Source organism: Balaenoptera borealis (genome assembly GCF_965194805.1).
Source record: "Balaenoptera borealis genome assembly, chromosome: 5".
Classification (NCBI taxonomy): domain Eukaryota; kingdom Metazoa; phylum Chordata; class Mammalia; order Artiodactyla; family Balaenopteridae; genus Balaenoptera; species Balaenoptera borealis.
In genome coordinates, this window is record NC_138862.1 from 93,854,590 (window position 1) to 93,878,146 (window position 23,557).

General features: G+C 37.2%; 1 protein-coding gene and 1 long non-coding RNA gene across 2 annotated transcripts in view; both read left to right on the forward strand.

The window, feature by feature from the left end:
• The window catches only part of LOC309629817, a 613,218-nt gene that overhangs the window by 518,201 nt on the left and 71,460 nt on the right, over positions 1-23,557 (forward strand). The window lies entirely within an intron of this gene.
• The window catches only part of SPATA16 (spermatogenesis associated 16), a 224,464-nt gene that overhangs the window by 140,640 nt on the left and 60,267 nt on the right, over positions 1-23,557 (forward strand). The window contains exon 5 of the mRNA XM_082394297.1: positions 16,302-16,449. Within this exon, the coding sequence (XP_082250423.1) occupies positions 16,302-16,449 (148 nt within the window). The remainder of the gene's footprint in view (positions 1-16,301; positions 16,450-23,557) is intronic.

Sequence of the window (23,557 nt, forward strand, 5' to 3'; positions counted from 1 at the left end):
TCAGCAAAGTGGAGTGAGAAAAGGCAATAACAGCTACTTTTGTTTCAGAACTCCCATGAAACGAGTACAGAGGAACCCCACTAAACAGGGGCAAGCTGCCTGATCAGTTCATTTCCCACCTTGATTGTTCATTTTAAATTTTCTTTTTCTTTCTTTCTTTCTTTCCTTCCTTCCTTTTACTTCCTTCCTTCTTTCTTTCTTTTTCTTTCTTTTCTTTCTTCCTTCCTTCCTTCCTTTCCTTCCTTCCTTCCTTTCTCTCTCTCTCTCTCTCTTTCTTTCAAGTCATAAACCCCTCTGAGAATCTGATTCAACTGATAAGCATCCACTTAAAAACAATACTCATAAACACATACACAGAAAAAAATGTGCTTATTATTTATCTCATTGTATTGGAAATTGATCTACACATAGTTAACAAAACAGCATTGACAAGGAATTATGGCTTTCTCACACTTGTGAGAAGGTTGTACACTTTTTCTGGAATAAGAAACTGAAATAACATATTTGACATTGAATCAATGTCAATGTTTCATTTAATGGCAATAAGAGGTAAAATTCTGATTCACGAAGTCTGATAGCAGATGGAGTCAGAGCTCCTGTAGCTCACAATATCTCACATGGGGGATGTGTCAAGAAATATCAAAATTCATATTACATCATTTCCTTTGTCCTCAAGTCAATGAGATTATCTTTGTTAACTTCATATTATCAAGGTTATCTATGTCAGCAATTTGTTTCCATTCTAAAGTCATCTGGACAAAAAATGACCTTCATAAGACATAAGCCATTTGCAGAGTGTCTGTGGATTTCTGTCTCTAGAAACCCTCCAGACTTTATCAGTCTCACCTCCAATATTAGAAAATTCAGATTTCTGTCTGACTCCACCAACCTCATTCAGAATAACAGCTCGACCAAAAAAACTCATCGTTCTTCAGCAGTATCTCTAATAGTAAATTCAGCATTTTGATCAAAAGATTTGCCTCATTTATGTAACTAAGATATGAGCCATTATAAAGCTAGTCCTGGAATGAACTTCTCACATCCAATTTGTTCTAAGAAGGGGTTTCTTTTCTCTTAAAAAAAAGTTAAAAGGATTAACCAAACCAAATCTCTCCTAAATCTCTTCTCTGGATTGCCAACACACTTCTCTAACAGGAAAGAACCTCATAGTGTGCTCTTACATCCTGACAAAGATTTACTGAAAAGGCAATGATTTGAGTTCTTGGCTCTGAGGAAGTTGAAGACTTTCACAGCAGTAGAAGGACCTCTTCGGGGATTGTTGGAAGGGCTGTTGACACTAACACGGGCCCATGTAAAAAGCCTGACATGTGGAGCATCTTTCCTTAGTGAAGCAGCAGAGGCTGAGGAAGTGCCAACTTCTCGGGTCCTCCATCTGTGCAGAGAATACCAAGACTTCCCATCCAATTCAAGTTGTACTTGGCATTGAAATGTGCACCATCTTAAAGATATCAATGGCCTAAATGGTTTCCAAGGTGGGCTCACCAAAAAGAAATATTTTTTGGTGTAATTAGTCTACTTTCAAGGGACAAAATCAGGAGCTGGCTGCCCTGAGAGACAAAAGATTTTCCCCAGGCACATGCTTGAGGAAGATGGTGCACAGTTTGTGGTCCCCTAAAGCCCTTCCATGGCTTTCAGGGGTTCACAGACCATAGGATAAGACACTTGCACTACTCCTTCTCTTTCCAACAGCCCTTTTTCACTTTGGTATTGGGCCTAACAGGAGACATTTACTGCTTCCAGCACTCAAAGCAAAAAATAGCACCCAGAATGTTAGTGTCATATAGTGCCTCCTCAGACGGCACTGTAGACATTCAAGCTTGAAACCTTTCCGATCCAGTGTCTCCAGAATCCTCTTAAGTTAGTGGATAGCCTTCTTCTTTACTTTCAAATTGTATTTGTCATTCATACTCATTCAGCACATATTTATCAAGCACTTATTAGTGACCATGTGTTAAGCACCGTGCTATGTGTTGGATATACAGCAGTGAACGAACGAGACATCACCCTGTCTTCAAAAGCACATATTCTAGCACAAAATACTTACCAAGAAAAACAACTGGGACTTAAATTAGACATCACTTCTTAGTCTGTTTTTCTTCCACAATACCGTCAAAGTACTAAAAACCATCATGGTTTGACATGAAACTCAAACCAATAAAATTGAGAATATTTTGGTATAGTTGTTTTGTTGGCAATTTAAAAATTCAGTGCTTATGTTAATTCAACAAGTATTTGTGTGTGTGTGTGTGTGTGTGTGTGTGTGTGTGTGTGTTTTAAGTTCAGAATTGCAGACAACCTTTGTGCTTTAGTTGAGTTTGGGATTCATCGGAATATTTGGAGAAGGTTACAGTTTTCCAAGAGTCTTTTGTCTCATTGGTTTCTGTACTCACAGGTGTCTTCATGCAAATTCTAAGGTCTTAGCTATTAGCTTCTTCCTTCAAAAGTAGAGATCAAGGTAGCAGCAAGCTAAAGGATTTCTCTGCACTAACCAGAGAATGAGGTAGGCTACCTTAACACTGAAGAGAAGTTGACCTCTTAGACTTAACTTTACACTCCAGTTCTTTGTTTTTCTTCTTGATATTGCAAAATCATCCCAATATTAGTCATTTACCTGGTAAAAAGTTATGATATCTCAACCTCAGAATAAAAATAAAATCTTTAATATGAAATTACAGGCAAAGTAAGGTCAAGGAACCACAAAATTTTTATTATCTTTAACAAAACACCTACATATTCTGGAGAAGAAAAAATGTGTTCTCTCTAAAGATTTTCTTCTTGTGAAAATTTTTTCCACAGAAGGAACAAAATAGAAATGCCCTATGAGCATTTCTCTTAAATGGCCTGTACTTACAGTTTATTTATTTATTTATTTATTTAGCCTGTCAGGCAGAGAGTTTATAAAATATTTGGACAAGGCGTGTCTGAGTACAATCTAGGGCTTACAGTATTTGTTTTTTGTTGTTGTTGCTGTTGTTGTTTTATATATTTTTTTTGATAAATATATTCAATAAAGCCTTTATTGAATTTGTTACAATATTGCTTCTGTTTTATGTTTTGGTTTTTTTTGGCCGCAAGGCATGTGGGATCTTAGCTCCCCGACCAGGGATCAAACCAGCACCCCCAGCACTGGAAAGCAAAGTCTTAACCACTGGACCACCAGGGAAGTCCCTAGGGCTTATAATATTTGAATTATATATAATTTGAGAAACACCAAAGCTACTAACCTAAAAATATTTTCCCTATCAATTGCCATATATTATGCTTAAATTCCCACCATTTGGCATTAAGTCTCTAGTCATCCCCAAGTACTATGAAAAAGAAATTTTATCTAGAAGTGCTTAACTCATTAATGGGTGACCCCTAGACACAGTTGTGGGAATTAGTTTGAGACTTTCCTAATCTCTTTGGAAACATGAAAACAGAATCCTGAAGGAACAAGATGAGGAAGGAAAGGTAAGCTCTGATGAGGAAAGGTGACAACGTTCTGGAATATAGGGAATGTAGACTGACCAGAGGGATCTTATGGAAGCAATGGATATCTGTGCTTCACTCTATGAAGGAAAGGAAGCAAAAGGAAACAGGCAATATAGAGCAGTAGAATGAGGTCAAACCTCAGATTCACAAGATATAACTTCTAGTTCCAATGCTAGGATTCAATTGTGGGTAAATTACTTCATTTCTGTATTAGTCAGCTACTGCTACAATAATGCTGTATAACAAATCACTCTAAAACTCAGTGACTTATAATAATCATCAGGTTAACTTGGGTTTGACTGATCTAGGCTGGTCTTGGCTGGGCGTGGTTAGGCTTAGCTCTAAGCTGCAAAAAGGCCCAAGTGTGATCCACATGTCTCTCATCGTCCTTAGACCAATGGCTACCTGATGTCTGTTCTTCTTATGGCAAAATGCAGGATTCTAAGAGAGAAAGCAAAACCGTAGAAGCACATTTCAAGCCTCTGCTCATACCATGCTTGAAACATTCCATTAGCCAAAGAAAAGCATGTGGTCAAGCCCAAGGACATAAATTCTTCTGCTTACTGCAAAGCCATGACAAAGCTATTGATATGATATTGCTATAGGGAGGGGGTAAATTGAGACCAGCAATGTAATCTACCACAACTGCTCTAGACTTTAGTTTCTGCTGCTATATGATGAGGAAGCTGGCTTAGGTCAATGGTTCTCAAACACTGGTCCAGCTGCATCAGAGGCACTTGGGAAAACATTTGAAGTATTAGATCCTCAGAGTTGGGTGAGGTTCTGAAAATCATATTTGCCTACTGACCCCCTACTAGGTGATTCCGCTGCGTAATCATGTGCTAGATGGCCTTTAAGACCATTTATAATTTTTTTTAAGTTAATAACCAACTTAGGCTACCATAGAGTTTATGTAGGGCTTCCCTAGGTGCAAAGGTAGAGTGGCAGATGACCTGCACAGGTGATGCTGCCTAGCTGACAATGTAACTGATATAATCCATAAGCCCCAGATTCTTCCCTCCCTCAGTCTTACCACTATATATAGATGCCTCCAGTAAATGAGGCAAACTGTGCTTCCCATTTTTAAAGATCAACAACTGCTCTCCCTCTCTCACCATGATGTCAGTCAGGTTTTCTTGCCCACCTCCCATCCTGAAAGCAGACTCCTTGGCTGCATCAGGATCCTTGCCTACATTCAGTGTTACGTCTGGACAATGGGCACTGCAATATTTTTTAGTCACTTGCCTACAAAGAGATTTGTCCATTAAGCTAGGCAATATTAAAATTCTCATTTTATGAATTCTCATACTTTTTAGTTAGAAGAGAGCTTCTTTTCCTAGGTCTTAGATAAATGTAGAAATGAATTTCTCATCTAATTATTCATTCCTGTTTATATATTCTTTAATGATATGTTCCTATGGTTACCAGCGTTGTTAAATGCTGCCTGTGTTTCATTTTGCTTTGATGCTATTTGAGGTAGTATGCCAGTAAAAGAGGTTCACTTTTAAATAAAAGATGTAATTGAGGCATGTATTTGATCCAAGGTTGAGTGTTCCCGTGAAGGAGACAGTGACCGTGACATTATTTTCTGTTTGTATAGTTTTGCATAGTTTTTCTGTTGATGTTCTGTGAGTGTCCCAGGGACTAGGAAGGAAGAAAGGAAGAAAGGAAGTAAGGAAAGAAAGGAAGGAGGAAGACAGGGATGGAGGGATGGAGGAAGGAGCCTCAACCATACACATATTAAATTCATGCATACATATCAGTACTACATATTCGATGGCATTGATTTGACCAGACTGTCAAGTAGGTAAGGTTGCTTTATACCTGCCCCATCCCTCTCTTCTCCCCACACTGTCCCTCCTCCTCAGTCCCACATGTACGTGTGAAGAGGCAAAGCTTTCTTTGAAAACTGAGTCAAACACTCAATTACTTCACCTCAGTGTGAATTCTAGTCAAAGTGCCACCTCTTCGGAGGTTGTGTGCCTTTAAAACCCTAATTCTCACTGAGAAATAAACAGCTTTGTCTCCTGCTAAAACAAGTCAGGCATCCAGATCATACAAGAATGTGGAGACAGAGCCTCAGAATGTGCCCTGCAGGGGGCAGCACACTTCACTTGTACATCAGCCCTATCTATCTGCAAGTTGATAATTCAAGCTCCTTCGGAAAAGAGTGACATCATATCAAGCAAGAAAATTAATCCTCAGCCACTCCCAAAGAAATATTTACTTAGTACTCTTCTTCAGAAATATATGTGTGTGTGTGTGTGTGTGTGTGTGTGTGTGTGTGTATATATATATCTTTTTCATGGTGCTGGTTTGCTTTTGCAGTAATATCCATAGGCGATTAAACAGAGTCAGCTTTTCCTTTTCTTTTTTTCCCTCCTAAAAAGTTTTTTGGGTTTCCGACAGTTCTTACGGTAGAAAAAAAAAGTAACCTCTAAATTTCTTTTCATTTTCCTTCATTTGAGAATGAGGTGGGTTTCAGAGATCTAAGGCAATTTGGGCCTTCTTTTACCTGAACAAATTTAGGTATAACTATTTGATTCCCAGAAGTCCTGTGGCTATTCTGCTCGGTTGCCATGAGGTTATTTTATTTATTGATACATAGAGGCTTTGCCTTCCAGTTCAAATTTGTGAACATGTTGACTCCTTCTTTGTTTTTGTTTGCATCCAAAAATCAAAAATTGTTATGAGCAAAACCAAATTTAGAGGGGTTTATGGTTATCTTTCATATTTCCCACAGATACTTATGGGTTATTGATTTACAAGCTTGCTGATAAATTGAGGTCACATTTTTTTAGCAGTTGGAGATGTGGAATAACTATTCCATGAACTTACGAAATTTTTTAAGCTGTGTTCACCCAGGTATAAGATAATCTGTGACGGTCAAAGCTTTTAATGTTTTTATCTATATTCAGCCATCTTTTTGATGGTATTGCACACCAATTAAAAATAAATTCTCCTCTTTTCTTGAAGTCATATGATTGTATTTTCCTCACTGATCTTTTTTCTAATAGATCTTTATTGGAGTATAATTGCTTCACAATACTGTGTTAGTTTCTGTGGTACAACAAAGTGAATCTGCCAAATGCATACATATATACCCATATCCCCTCCCTCTTGAGCCTCCCTCCCACCCTCCCTATCCCACCCCTCTAGGTGGTCACAAAGCACCGAGCTGATCTCCCTGTGCTACGCAGCTGCTTCCCATTAGCTATCTATTTTACATTCGGTAGTGTATATATGTCATGCTACTCTCACTTCGTCCCAGCTTCCCCATCCCCACCGTGTCCTCAAGTCCATTCTCTATGTCTGTGTCTTTATTCCTGCCCTGCCACTAGGTTCATCAGTACCTTTTTTTTTTCTTTTAGATTCCATATATATGTGTGAGCATATGGTATTTGTTTTTCTCTTTCTGACTTACTTCACTCTGTATGACAGACTCTAGGCCCATCCACCTCACTACAAATAACTCAATTTCGTTTCATTTTATGGCTGAGTAATATTCCATTGTATATATGTGCCACATCTTCTTTATTGATTCATCTGTGCATGGACACTTAGGTTGCTTCCATGTCCTGGCTATTGTAAATAGTGCTGCAATGAACATTGGGGTACATGTCTCTTTTTGAATCATGGTTTTCTCAGGGTATATGACCAGTAGTGGGATCGCTGGGTCATATGGTAGTTCTATTTTTAGTTTTTTAAGGAACCTCCATACTGTTCTCCATAGTGGCTGTATCAATTTACATCCCCATCAACAGTGCAGGAGGGTTCCTTTTTCACCACACCCTTTCCAGCATTTATTGTTTCTAGATTTTTTGATAATGGCCATTCTGACCGGTGTGAGGTGATTCTCACTGAGGTTTTCTCATCTGTAACGTGAGATATTAATGCTTGTTTTCCAGTGTTGCCTTAACAAATAAACAGAATTTATTTATAGCACTTAGCCAATGTCCAGTGAACACAATTAATAAATGAGTTTTCCAGATTTATCAATGAATTAAACAAAATCTACATAGGTAGAGTGCAAGAGCAGGTTGCTCTCTGGTGACAGAGTCAGTTCATACAACCTATGTCTTGTCTTCATATTAAACATCCTAGGAGTCTTTCAACTTCTTCTACAATATACACTTTTTTCAAGGGCATCCTTGACTTTTCCACTCAAAGTTGTCTTGCATAGCAGCCCGAGAGGTAAAACAGATTCTTGGTAGAAAAAGCAGTACAAGCCTGGGAACCCAGTTCTTGTCCCAGTCTTACCATGCTGTGGGGGCCAGCCATCCACACCCTAAGACCACCAGTCAAGAAATACAATCAGGGACTTCCCTCGTCGTGCAGTGGTAGAGAATCTACCTTCCAATGCAGGTGACACGGATTCCATCCCTGGTCAGGGAACTACGTTCCCACATGCCACAGGGCAGCTAAGCCTGCGTGCCACAACTACTGACCTCACGCGCCTCAATGAGAGAGCCCGCGTGCTGCAAACTACAGAGCCCATGCGCACTGGAGCCTGCACGCCACAACTAGAGAAGAGACAACCCGCACGCCACGACTAGAGAGAACCCCATGCGCCGCAAGGAAAGATCCCGCATGCCTCAACGAAGATCCTGCGTGCAGCAGTTAAGACCCGACGCAGCCAAAAATAAAAAATAAATTAAAAATAAATAAATAAGTAAAATATAAAAGAAAAAGAAATACAATCAGAAAACAACATACATACCGTTAGCAAAAGGAATATCTACTTTCAGGTAACTAAACAAAGTATAGAGATGAAACACACAACAACCACAACAAAAAGGGTCCTAAACTGTGTTGGCATTTACCACTGAACAAGGGCTGAAGCTTGTTAGTAATACCCAGTTGTGCTTATGAAATAATTACTGGTAATACAGCTATGTATTCCTGTGATACCTTTTGGTGATTCATTTTAAGTCATCAGGAATAAAAGCTCTGTGGCATCCTAAAGAGTCTGGAGGCTGCTGAAACCCACACTTGTAGCTCTGAGTTTCTATCAGCTAGTGTTTCTCCAATGTGCAAGCAGAAAATTATTCAGGGTCTTTAGAACAAGAACATATTTTATATTCTATTTCCAAATTATATGTGCTTTGCCATTAAATAAGTTAGACCAACCCAAGCACATTATTAACTTCCTCCATCAAGAAGCCTTTCATTTAATTTTTGTAAATGTTTCTCTTTGAGAGAGGCATGCTAATTGATAGCATATCCTAAATCTTATGAGCGGTTGGTGGACAAAACAGTCTTCTTATGGCCAGTAGGAGTGAAGGATAAATATTCTCTTTTGTGTTAGGATTATTGTTGTGAAGAGGATCTTGACCTGGTTTAGTTTTGATGTGGTCCATTTGTTTCTTTGTTAGCATTAGAGTCAAATTCTCCTTGTCTCTGAAGACAGGAATTAGACAGTCATGAAAAAAGAAAATGGAAACTAATACTTGATCTTATACTTCTAGGAAACAATCTAATTACAAAGATGAAAATTCTCTCAATGTAAGAGAGAGCATTGGTTCAAGAGACTTGTGTTCTTGTCTTGCTTCCATCTCTAATTTTGTGACCTCAAGTGAGTCACCAGAACTAACAATCCTCAGTTTCCTGATTATAAAGTTGAGTGATTTTAAAATAATATCTTAGGTCCCTTCCATCTCTTTAGTTCCATGCTGAAGGGGCGTGGAAATAAAATCCTGCTACAAAATCTAAATGATTAAAAATTAACACAGGGTAAATTTTGGGCATTAAATGCTGAAGTTATTCAGCTAATGGAAGCATCATATATAATCAAAACCTTAGCCCTAACCTCATTGGCGAGTGAACAGTGGAGTACATACACATACACACACCCACACACAATATGTGGTATATATATATATGTTCTAAAATTCTATAATACTCTATACACTGCAAAACTAAGGTAAATTAAATACTTTAGAATTTAAAATGGTATTTATTGTGACTGTTTTAAACAGGACAGGTTGCAAAGTAGAGAATTCAAAACAGCTATATAAAAATTTGCTTACCTTCGTACAAGTAACCTGTCCATAGAATATTTGGTAATTTTCAGAAAATGCAAATAAAAATTTAAATACCTTGATTTACTACACTGCATGACAATATTTATAACTTTCATATCACTGGGCTAATAAATGCAATGGAAAAGCTGCCAAATATTCCTTTATATTAGAAAAATATGGAACTTACAGTGAAGGTTGTTTAATAAAAGAACTCTCATAAATCCAAGGAAATATTTCAGCATTAAAATGTTGATTATCAAGGCAGGGGCAAACAATCAATTATTACATATTGTATTCTGACATATCACTATATTAATAAAATTATCATAAAAATGTCAATCCAGGCTATTTCATAAATGATACTATGAAGAGGTTTATAGGTAAGTCTCAAGGTAAGATATTCTGCTCCTTAGGAAAATCTGCTCTTTAGGTTAAATCTAAATTTCAAGAAAATTGAAATCTTTCTAATTAAATCTATATATATTCAAAGGGATTAAGTTTGAAAAATATTGCTCAAAAATTTTATTTTTCCATTTTCTAGAAAATTCTAGGTATCATTCAAATTTTCATCATTATTAATATAATAACAAAGAGCCATATTAACCACTAAGGGCTAAAGGTTCCCATTCAATCATTTATAGCTTTCAAGTATAGCACTGCTTCCTTTGAATCTAATAATGTCAATTCTGAAGATAAAACAATACAATCATATTCGTCCACTAGGAATACTTACTTAGATGGACTTTAGGAGGATTAAAGGGTAGGATATATAAAAACATTTATCACACTGCTAAATGAAAAGTTATTTTATCTTAAAGTAGCTTTTTTTTCTTTACTTTTTTTATAACACATAAGGCTTAGTAGAAAAAAAAATGGATTATGAGAGAGATTCCAATTTTCCTTTATTATTGTATATTAGGGTAGACTAACTACTACAACAAACAACTCCAAAATTTCAGTAACTTAAAGCAATAAACGTTGATTTCTCACTCACAGTATAGTCCAATGTGGGTGTTCCTGGTTGGTTCTCCTCCAGTCAGCAACAGGAGAACCCATACTCCTTCCATCCTGTAGCTCAATCTTCCTCCACATCCTGGGAGTCTTCCTCTCTAGGCAGCTGATAAGGAAAGGAAATAGAAGAGGTTTCTATTCTAGGCAGGATTTTATGGGCTAAGCCTGGAAAGAGTATCACTCCTGCCTACAAATTGGCCTTCACTCAACCACATGGCCACACCTAACTGCAAGGGAAACTGCCTAACCACGTGTCCAGGATATATATATATATATATGTGTATGTGTGTGTGTGTGTGTGTGTCTATACATGCACACATATATATATATTATAAAATTGTTCTAAAATTCTGTAGCACTCGCACATACTGCAAAACTAAATTAAATACTTCAGAATTTAAAATGATATTTATTATGACTGTTTTTAAACAGGAGGGTAAAGCCCAGGAGGTAAAAACATAATTTTCCAAAGACAAAGTGAAATATAATATTTGAGACCCTAATTCTAAATTCCATAAAATTAAAAAGCTGTTTATTCTTAGAAAAGTCACTTATGCCTCTCCAAGTCACTTAAGTCATCTGCAATTCAGTGAATTGAGCTGGAAAATTCCCAAGGTTGCTTCCAGATCTAATCTTGTAAGTAAAGCAATTACTGCAATTATGGTCAACCCGGATACCGGGGGCATTAAAGGAATAATTTGATAATAATATATAATAATTTTATCACATTTTCTAATTAGTGATAACAGGAATTCTACTTACTGATTCACCATCATTGGACACATTGTTAAAAGTTACAATTTATCCAAATCCTCCAGCAAAAAGATAGGGGGAAAAAATTTCATGATCCTGTCATCCTGGAAATGTTTGAGGTTTATGGTTACTCCAAGATTTATCCTGAGAACTTTGGGTGCTCTTAAAAATTCACCAGGAAGAATCAACCCCTTTGGTTTAGAAGTCATCTTTTCCCTCTACTTTGCTTTTCCTTTACTCTTAATGGAGTAGCTCTCTCCCTGGTCTCTCCCAGTCTTTCCTGGTTTACAATTATCCTAGGCAAGTTGATTTCTGAGGTAGCAAAGGGCTCTTTTTTGCTTAGCTGAAGTATAAGTAGAAATTATTATGTTACTGTTTGTAGAGGAAATGAGCTGCCCACAGACACTCTTGGTTTATGTAACTATAAGGTTTAAAACTTGCTAGCAGGAGAATAACAATAGAGAGTTATTAGGACTTGCAAATGTAAACACCTAATTTCAAAGCTCTTCTTTGTGTAGCAGCAAAGAAAGCATAATTAATAGCAATGTACACTTAACAACAGGACACCTGAACTGATTGTTTTCCCCATTCTCTGCACACTTGCAACATTTATTGACACCAGAGAAACTCACACATTGGGAAAGAATGACTCAGTTGCAGAAAATTTTTGTCAAGTTAAAAACTATCATTTGAAATCTGCCTTCATTTTCAGTGAAGCTTACTTTTTTACAAGCTGCAATTTCTCATCTGTTCTCTTTATTTTCAAAGATTTTCAAAAGAAAATCTTTGACTGATAGTAAAAAGTAAATTAAAATTTATATTTTAATATCTATCATTCTTACAAAATATCTCAGTTTTTAAAAATCTTTAAATTTAAAATCTTCAATTTGCACATATTAGACTGTTCATGCATCATTAAAAATCTACAAACAACAAATACTGGAGGGGGTGTGGAGGAAAGGGAACCCTCCTACACTGTTGGTGGAAATGTAAATTGGTGGAAAACAGTATGGAGGTTCCTCAAAAAACTAAAAATGAAGTTGCCATATGATCCAGCAATTCCACTCGTGGGCATATATCCAGACAAAACTATAATTCAAAAGATACATGCACCCCTATGTTCATAGCAGCACTATTCACAACAGCCAAGACACGGAAACAACCTAAATGTCCATCAACAGATGAATGGATAAAGAAGATGTGGTACATATTATACAATGGACTACTACTCAGCCATAAAAAAGAATGAAATAATGCCATTTACAGCAACGTGGATGGACCTAGAGATTATCATACTAAGTGAAGTAACTCAGAAAGAGAAAGACAAACACCATATGATATCACTTATATGTGAAATCTAAAATATGACACAAATGAACTTATCTACAAAATAGAAACAGACTCACAGACATAAAGAACACACTTGTGGTTGCCAGGGCGAGGGGGTTGGGGGGAGGGATGGACTGGGAGTTTGGGATTAGCAGGCACAAACTATTATATACAGAATGGATAAACAGCAAGGTCCTACTGTACAGCACAGGGAACTATATTCCATATCCTATGATAAACCAGAGTGGAAAAGAATATGAAAAAAATGTGTATATATATATATATAAATATATATGTATAACTGAATCACTTTGCTGTACAGCAGAAATTAACACAACATTGTAAATCAACTATACTTCAATAAAATACATTTTTAAAAAATGGACATAGACTGCTCATGAAAGACAAGTCCAATTCTAAATTATCAAATTATTACCATCACAAAATGAAAACCTGATATTTTGGTGTCCAACCAAAAACCGTCAAAAATTCCCACTATTTTAAATAATAATAATTATAATATTTATAATTACAGTAATAATATGTTAAAGCTAAATATTTTCTAGATTGCTTCACAAATGAGTCATTCAATAAAGTACCAGAAATGTTATATATCTGTATATTTATATTTAAAATGCAATTTAAAAGTTTAAATATGTATATTTAAAATTACTTCACAATATTTCTTCTTGGGGCTCTAATAATTTCCTTTGAGAAAATATCTCCATTGAAAGTTCAATTCTTATTCTTGCATACACACTCTGCTCACTCACCCACTTCCTTACTCATCTTCAAGATGGAGGGCAGAAGCCACAAAAGAACCCCATTTCTACTGGCTCTGAGTGGGGAGCTCTAGAGGGAGGCCATGCTCTAGCACATACCCTCCTGAGTAGAGAGCCCTGTGAAAGCCTGAATGCCATACCTTGAGCATCAAGCCAAGAGCACAATGCCTTAAACAAGCAGACCAAGGTGTCACACAAAAACCACACTTCAGCCACTTGCAAAAAAAAAAAAGCCTAGTGTAGGCTCTTGGACACGAGTTTTCTTGTCCTGCTGTGTGATGGCTTAGCAAAGCTACCCTGCCAGCAGTTACTTAAGCTGCCAGCAGTTGGAAAAGAAATGGGATGGAGAGAGTGTTTTCTTCTGTCCTGGCCTTACTGGGATACTGTTAATACCTTTCTGGAAGCAAACTAGAGGATTAAATACCTTCACTAAATTTTTTGATCCAGAATTTAAAGCAAAATATCTTCACCAAGATATTCAGAGAGACCACAAGGAAAGCTATTTGGACGTTAGGAAGTGTTATGGGCTGAATCACGTCCCCCCGCAAAATTCATATGCTGAAGTCCTAACCCCAGGCTGTAGATTGTGATTGTATTTGCAAATAGGGTCTTTAAAGAGGTAATTAAGTTAAAATGAGGTCTTTAAGTGGGATTTAATCCAATATGACTGGTGTTCTTATAAGAAGAGGAGATTAGAATACAGACACACCCAGAGGGAAACCCATGTGAAGACACAGGAGAAGGTACCTGGCCATCTACAAGCCAAGGAGAGAGGCCTAAGAAGAAATCAACCCTGCAGACACCTGGATCTCAGACTTCTAGCCTCTGGAACTACGAGAAAATAAATTTCTGTTATTTAAGCCACCCAGTCTGTGAAACTTTGTTAGGACAGCCCTAGCAAACTCATACAGGAACTAACAGCTTACAAAACGCAGCAAAGTCAGATCAAGACCTTAGAACTGAGGTCTAGAACAGCTCCCTTCTTCAGCACCTCACTCCACACGAATCCAGGTATAGCTACTTACTTTTTTGGTCTGGACAGGCCATCCCAGGATTGGTTCCAGCAATGAATGTATTCTAGCATATTCCATGTTCCAGCAATGAACAATGAAGCACCAAGCTGGAGAAAACATTCTTCTACTCAATATAAAGGATCTTTACTTTCTGTTGGAGGACCAGAACCTGGTACCTAAACAGCCTGAGTTCTTAATCCACATCTCTGAATTCCAGACCTGCTGCCTGCATTGCCGCAGTTGGCCTTTCATAGTAGCATCCAGGGCTCAGCACCCAGACCTGCTGCACCCTTAGAATCCACTGCTGCATAATCCATGGCTACTTCCATCTAAGTGCTGGCTCCAGGTTTGGCATCACAATCATATTCTTTCCCTTCTAGTTCCTCAATCCTGGAAAGGACAGCGTTGTGGACAATATAAGTTCTTTCCCTCAGCCATTCAGAAATTTGTCCCACACCAAATTTAAATTGTAAATTAAAACTGGAATCCCTTTGAGGACAGATGCTTCTTTAGAGGTCCTTTGACCTGAGTAGTTCAGCATTTGTATTAAGTTTTATTTCAGTGTCTACTCAGAATCCTAATCATAGCCCATAAGAAAGAATGTGACTTTAATATTGGACTTTGCTGGTGTGCTTGAGTGTGCACTAGTTATTTTTCTTTAAATCATAGCCATATGGTAAATTTTCTGTTTTGTTATGGTTCCCTTTTATTGGTGGGCATGCAGTGGGTATTTCTTGGAAATGGCCAATTTTTATTAAAATGTTTCTAGAAGAAATTTTTTTTTAAAAATTGTAAATTAAAAAATTGATCATAGGGGCCATTTGAAGTCACTGAGGAATGAAGTAGGCAATCAACAATTGAAATTCAGTTTCTCAGTTTAAAATCAACTCCTTATTGCTGCTAATATTAGTCTAAAACTTGTTTACAATATACTATACCAGTAATAATATAAATTGCTGTTTGTTAAATGATTTTTCTTTGTTGGAAACTTCAAATCTATTATTTTTCCTTATTGGTTGTATACAACTTTTAGTTGTCAGGGAAAAAATTATTCCTATAACTAAATATGGATTTTTATAATATTCTTTTATGCTATTTTCAGAAAACTGAGATAACTATAGACACTTCTACTTTCTATTCAATGTTCAAGCCTTGTTAGAAGGAAAAGTTGTAGGAAAGGAATAAATTCCTTTTAAAACTTCACATAACTTTCCTTTTGGTCTGTTTCAAATAGTAATGGACCTAGTTAAAGCAGGAAGCTCAGGGTGATGGCAGGCTTTATGAAGAATGGTATCTTGCATGAACAAAGAAAATTTAAAGAAATTCTTAAATAGCTGAATCCATCTCAAATGGCTCTTGTGATCTGGAGGGAAGGAAAGCTTTGCTAGGAGGAAGTTGAGAAAGTTTTTTTTTTTTTTTTTAATTCCAAAAGGCTTTGCCATATATTGGAAGAAGAAAAATATACAGTTTGTCTAGTTTGTCATGTTATTTATAGACAATACTTAAATCTAGATATTTTAATTAATTTTTTAAAGTAAAATTGCTCATCAGTGTCTGTTCATAAGATAATTATGTTAGACTGAAGAATTTGATTTTTAAGATCAAGTTAAAAATGACACCTCAGAAAACAGGATTTTTATTTTTATCTTAAAGCAAGCCCAGTTTAGAGGTGTCTGTTTACAAACTTTCTTCATTTAATTGGTTTTCTTAATATGAAATAGCATTTCCAGAACTAATTAAAAGTTCATTCTAATGAATATTCAAGACCAAAATATGTTATCTTTGCAGTACAGTATATAGATTTTTAAATCATCCATAAAGGTAATCATATTTTTTTATATTCTTAAAGTCACGTATTGTTATTGAGGCCAAATGGGTTGTTTGCTTCCTCTCAGGCCATGATTGAAGAAGCCATCACCAGGGCGGAATCTTTCTCAGTTATGTACACACCATTTGCAACAAAAATCAGAGCTGATAAAACAGAAAAAGTAAAAGAGGTTTTCATAAAAACTCATCCTGCATATGTGAAATATATCTACACAGGTAAGATTCAATATCTTCAAAGTATCAGCTGACAACTTATTTCCATAAAAAACAAATACAGGGATGTTTCTGATTTTTTGTTGATTGTTTCAGTTTTAGGGATTTTTTTTTTAATCTGATGAGTTGAAATGGAAAGTTATTTTAAGGTTTTAAGTAGAGCTAGCCCTATAGGTCTAGCATAATATTCCTTGTGCCATCATGTTTCTTTTTTTAAGAGGAGAGGTAAAACCTAGAAACTCTAAGATTATAAAAAAATGAAAGAATAACCTGTAGTAAAATATCACCTTTCCCCATATACTTCATCAGTAAACTAGGTGATTATAGTATTTTCCTGAATATGGATTTTTTTTCTCCAATCCCTGCTATCTCTACTTTCCTTCCTCCATCTATCTCACACCTCAAACGTCCCTCTTTTTTTATGTTCTTGGGCCACTGGTATCCAAGTGAGATCTGGATAGCCAGCCAAGTGTACACAGAGAACACAACACTAGTGGTGTCCTTTTTTCCTCTTTTTGTCTTTGGAAGCCACTTGCTTTCATTCATTCATTCCAAATACTTTTTTACTATCTACCATGTTCCAAGTGTTATTCTGAATTAAGACAAGAATTTTCTTGTACTAAATTGAGCCAATCTCTAATGGAGATGGAGATTTCCAGTTATTTAAGATACTAAGAGTTGTCAAAAGCTTTTGTTGTTTCTGTTTTACTGTCTTTAAATCACTGAGTCAAAACAATATTAAAGAGTATTTTGTTACTTTCAAAATAAATAAATTAACAATCAGCAATGACTACCATATTAAGCAAAATCTCTAAATACACACATCTAGTATCACATCCTCCTGTTAAGGCCCCTGCATTCCTTTTGTCAGCGTTTTGAGGCCAAGTCACTGATTTATATGATTAATAATATACTCCACTAGTGATCACTTTTAAGGTACCAGGCACTCTACATTCATTATCTCTTGTTACTCCCATAACTTAAGAAGTGAGTAAGATGATTCTCATTTAGAAATGAGAAAACAGCTACCAGAGAAAACAGTTTTTCCAAAGATACACAGCAAATCAGAAAATCAGTGGCAGCAGGCCTTGGATTTGAACCCATATCCTCGCATTGAACTACACTATTTCCATCTGATAGAAGCCGAGATGTGACGGAAGCATTAAATTTAGGTCCTATGGAATCCTTATTTCTTCCACAATGCTTCAAGCTCTTCAGAAGAAATATATTTTTAAAATATAACTAGGGATGATTAAATAGTGAATCCCTAAGGAACAATGAAAATTTAAAGGCAGAGAAAGGGAAGAGAAGAAATCACATGCATGCTATAATGAACACTGATGCTGATTTTCCAGCATTTTATAAGGAAGTAGATAAAAATGTTTCAGAACTCACAATTTTCGCTAATTGTTATAAATCATTTATCATTTTGTTATGGATATCTTCAAGGGTTTGGGCAGGGGGGCAGAGAGGGGAATCAATACCACACAAAAGTTATGTCAATCTAGTATCATGGAAAATTAATCCAATTCAGCTATTTCCATATCTACTCTCAGATCCATTGGTAATAAAGAGAGATTCATTGAGGAGATTACCAGTTTGCCAATTTCTCTACTGGTAGAATAAGTTTAGTTATATTTAACCTACTTCACAGAGAAGTCATGAAGATTAATTAATACTTAGGAAGCACTGTTGCCACTGAGGGTTTAAAAACAACAATAACATTAATGAGCCAGATTCACATCTCATGTAACTCCATCAAACCTGTTATCAAGATGAATTATGATCTGTTGGCAAGATGATTCATGCTAAAGGATCTTATACTTTGGAAGAGAAGATAATTATAAGTTACTGATGATTGTTTCTATCATTTTATAATTACTAATTGCTGGAGTGTGACAGTGCTATATAAGAACAGAGAGAAGAAAGACAGTTTCTGGAGGAGAAGGGGAGGTAGTGAAGGCAATCTCGAATTTTAAATTTCATTAGGAGTGGTTAGGTCCTTCGCTCTATAGAATGGGTACTTTGAACTAACAGGCTATTACACTGATGACATTATTTGTCTCTGTTGCAAATGATTAAAGGGTCACTCCAAAGCCATTGCTGGAACGACGGTGAAACCACTATTACTAACTATATGTGCAAGTCTTAGTGGCATCTCTTCCTTTCCCCCCAGGTAATTCCAAGGTGAGGAAGAGGGCAGGTCAAATGTGATCTTTAGCTTCTGGATATTTCTCACAGGAGGTGCAGAGTGGTGATTTGGGCAGGCATCAGTAGCCAAAGGCAGTAGCTAGAAAGTGAGTTACACAAAGAGAGATAGGGCCTAGAAGGGTAGTGACCTTGTTTTGTTGGCACGTCCCAAACACCAGGATACTCCTTTTATCTGCCTTCTATTTAAGAAGCTTCTGTGTTGCCAAAAATGTATTCAGTTATTTATTTCAACAAATAGTCATGCAGCAGGTGTGACTGGACAATCACACAGCAAATGTGTGCAAACATGAGACTTTTTGTTTTAACCTACACATATTCATCTTTGGTCTGTCCAGAGCCAAAAATATATTCTATCCCACCCCAAAGGACTCAATCCCATCCAATCATTTCTAAAATTTAGTCTGTCTTCAGTAACTATCTAATCAAATTCACCAGCTTTTTCCCCCTTTCCACGGGACTTTCTTCTCTTCCTAGTCTGGTTTCAACTTTCACAGAGCTCGAGCCTACCCAAGGGTCCAAAGAAGCCCATAGGCATGTGAGGAAAGAGTCCTCTTGGAAGCCTTGTGCAGGCTAGCACAGCTGCAGATTATATGGCTAGTGCAACCTGAGACAGATCTGTTGGCTTGAGCAGGACCTGATGGGCTCATTTATGTGACACATTAGGTCACCCAAGGACACCTATATGAGTTCCCCATGCTACCTCCTGGTGTAAATGCTTCTTTACATTTACACCAACCACCCCTACCACACAAGTTGGCCCAGACTAGAACTACTTTCTAAGATTCCCTCTCCCTGCCAGAATGCAGAGTTCTAGATCTTACTCTAGAAATCCCCTCTACTCCACTGGAGACTGGAAGTCATTTCAGTCCTCTCTCCAACTTGCTATGCTATTCTGCCATTTCTCTTCTCCTTTTCTCCATGCTTCAGAATCCCAACATCCTCAGGACAAGAAGAGGATCTACAATGGAGATGGGTGGTGTATTCAGTTATTCATTTAGTCATCAAACATTTATTGAGCACATATATTCCAGGCACTACACTAGGTAGTGCTAGAATATACCTGCTTCTAAGAAAGAATATGACTCTAGTAATTTATATTTCAGGGTGAAAATTGGACTATATTTTTCCTCTCTTCTAGAGAATACTTCACTCAAAACCTAAGCTATAATTGTGGAATGGAAGGCTGAGTCTAAAAGAATGATGGAGGAGAAAACAGATGAAGGAGCAGTTTGGGAATAGAAGTCCTTGCCACCGAAAGTGGCAAAGACTGGCTAGTTGTTTACCAAACTATTCTCTTTTCTCCCCCCCCCCGCCCCATGCATGTAACTAGAATACATTTCCAGCCTCCTTTACAGTTCAGTGAGGCTTGTGACTCAGTAACAGCCAATGGAATGTGGACAGAAATACCCTGGGAGTGTGACATTCCCAGGCCTGGCCCATAAACCTCTGCCATGCAGAACTCGCTTTCCCCAGCCACTGACTGAGTAAATAGGACTGCGGAACTAAAGAAGCTACAAGGCAAAAGAAGCTTGGATCCCTGAATGACCATGTGGAAGGCAACCCACTGAATACCCACACAAACAAAAACCAAAATTCTCTTGCTTTAGATCTCTAAGATTTGGAGGCTCTTTGTTAAATCAGGTAGCTTTACTCTAACTAATATACTGCCTTACATCAGTGAAGTAGGCGGCTTCCTACTTCATCTGCAGTGTACACAATAAAATTCATGTGAACTCAGGGGAGGACAGATAAACATTCCTCCACGTGCAGTCAAATTCATCCTCAGAAACACTCAGAGTTTGTGTACATTCCCTTCTACCTCCCGTTCACTCATCCTTCCTTGGACAACTACAGGTAAATGTTCTCATACATATGTGTTTGTACCCACTCACAGAAAAGGAACATCTGAGGAGAGACACAGATTCCAAATGGGAGATAGAACACAATTACGTAGTTTTCTTTGCAGCAAGAGAAATTGAGGCCGTAAGTAAGAATTACAGAAATCATCTAAATAAACAATCAACAGATGAAGGTCAGAAAATCTGTACCTTGAAGATCTTGGATGAAAAGTCTACCTATCAAAGTTCTGCTGGATAAGTAGGTATTATCATTAAAACTTGGAGACTAATACGTTTAGTTCTCCCAGCAGAGGCTGGCAGACAACCCTCCAACACAGAAACACTGCCCAACTCCAGGTCACCTTCATCAAGCCTAGACAGTATTGAGTTCATTACTCCTTGGTCATGTGACAGTGCCATGAGCCCAGTAATAGCTGGCAGAGGTGGCGGTAATGAGCAGGAAGAATATTTATGATCGAGATCCCCCAGGCAGTGTATTCTTTCTAGCTAGCCCCTAATTCACAGTCATCCTTATCATGGATTTCCACATGAAAAATAGATGCAAAGGGGAAAAACGATAAAAATGAATTCATTTTGAAATGTATAGAGATCTAAGTATTTTTAATTTTTTACTGAATGGACCAACTAAATTAGTGATTTATTATGAGAAAAGCCCACTTCACCCTCAGTGGCAGGCACTAGGACTATACTACCTTTATAAGTTCTACAAGACTGATAAGGGAGGGTTAAAATTCAAATCTGCCTTGTAGGACAACCAGCCTTCATATCCTCAGGAACTCACTGTGCATTCTTTGTTATTTTGGGGATGTGGTAAGACCCACCAAAATCTTAAAGCCATATTATAATAGAGCTATACTGTATTATGTGTCACAGTGGAAAAAATTACTGAATTTTTAGCAGTGTAGCTATCCATTTTTCTTATTTAAGGAAAAATCCAGTTTGATTCATGCAGAGTAGTCAAGGTATATAAAACAAATAATAATTCACCAGCCCCAGAATTATTATGTTTTCATTTATAAAGATTTTGCTTGAGATTTTTATTCATATATTCCAATGAAATAACACAATTCTGTACAGTTCTTATTCTTGCATGATTGTATTTTAATAATAAAGTAATACAATAAGCATATCCTGTCTCCACTGGATGAAAATATCAAGATTTATTTGCTAAATAAAATATTCAGTAATGGATCTGTGCTTAGTAATGTTTAATAGAAAACTTTTCTGGAGCAGATATCAATTACTTTAACACTTAGGTAGATAGAGTCATATTTCGTCTCTCCAGTGCAATTTAACTCCCAAGAGTAAATATGTATGTTCAGAAGAATAATATACTGTTTTAAAACAGACCTTTAAAAATTGCTTTTCACTGAAATGTATAACCTTGTTCTTGTTCAGTCATCATTTACCAGTAAGGATAATACATTCTATGCTCTCTAAAATATAAAGTTAAAATTTCTCATTTTATTCTTTCTTCTTTAAAATGTTATAATTTTACCATGATCAAGAGTTTCCAAGATTAGACTATTTTCCTCTTTCTAACTCACTTTATCAAATGGAAAAATTTTATAGAATTAAAGAGCCTACATCCCCAATATCATTATGAAAGTGTTACGGCTAGGTTGGTTATAAAGATGACAAATCATCTCATATTTGTACCACAGAATTCTTTTTAGAAACAGAGAATCATTCCCAAAGAAAAGAAATTCCTCATATATGGGGCTGAAGTCTCTGTTCTTAAAATATTAAAACGTTGGTCTTCCCAATGGGAAGTGTGGTGTTCTGGCACTGTTCTAGCTAATCAAAGTAAACACGTCTCAGTGAGCAGCTCACTTGTCCTTTGCAGTAGCAGGTTACAACACCATTTGCCTCTGGTCTCCCTCATCTACTGTCTCTTACCATCTATGATTGCATTCCTCCTTCTAATTGCATAACTCTCTTTTAATTTCATTTTAGCTATAACAGGTAACAATAACCAAGGGACTGTATATTTTGCTTTCTTCTTGTTAGTCTGTACTTCTTAATGCATCCAGTGAACCAACTTCCCGGGAGTTGGATTCATCTCTACAATTGGTAACTTGTACCTTTAGTAACTGATCACAACACAGCTGCAGTTTCACACCATGCGTGGCCACCCAGGAATCAAAGGTTCCTCACCCTCCACCCTGTTATCCTTTCTCTTCCCAAACCACATGTTTCCATGAGCCAGGACCGTTCTAGCAAATCTCATTTCTGACTCCGATTCTGGGATTTTCTTTTCCTCACAACACTTCTGACACCAAATTTGTGGGGTTTTCCACACCACTTCTCCAGCTCTCAGCCACCAACTGGTGTTTTAACAATTCACTTCAACTTTGGTACTCACTATCCAGAGTTAGCACAGACGTCACAGATTAAGGGCTCGATCCTACCAGACCGCCCCACCACCACTTCAGATGCCAATCACAAGTCCCAGGCCTCCTGTACTTCTGACCAACCAGCTATAAGTTGGGGGGTTCCAATGACCCCCAATTCAGGTTCTATAATTTTCTAGGATGACTCATAGAACTCAGCAAGTGGTTTACTTACTATTACTGGTTTATTATAAAGGATACAACTCAAGAACAGCCAAATGGAAGAGATACATAGGGCAAAATAAGGTGGGGTGTGGGTGTGTGCTCTCACTGGTTGCACAACTCTCCCAGTACCTCACTGTACTTCACTAACCCAGAAATTCTCCAAACCCCATCATCTCGGGGGTTTTATGGAGGTTTCATTATGATTGACTAAATCATTGGCCACTGGTGATTAACTCAATCTCCAGCCTGCCTCCCCTCCCCAGAGCTTGGGGAATGGGGTTGAAAGTTCCAAGTTTCTAATTAAGCCTTGGTCTTTCTTGAGACCAGCCCCCATCCTGGCAGAAGCTATCTAGGGGCCTGCCAAGAGTCACCTCGTTAGAACAAAAAACATTCCTACCATCCTCTATCACTTAGGAAATTCCAAGTGTTATAGAAGCTCTGTGCCAGGAACTGGGGACAAAGACCAACTATTTTTCTATGATA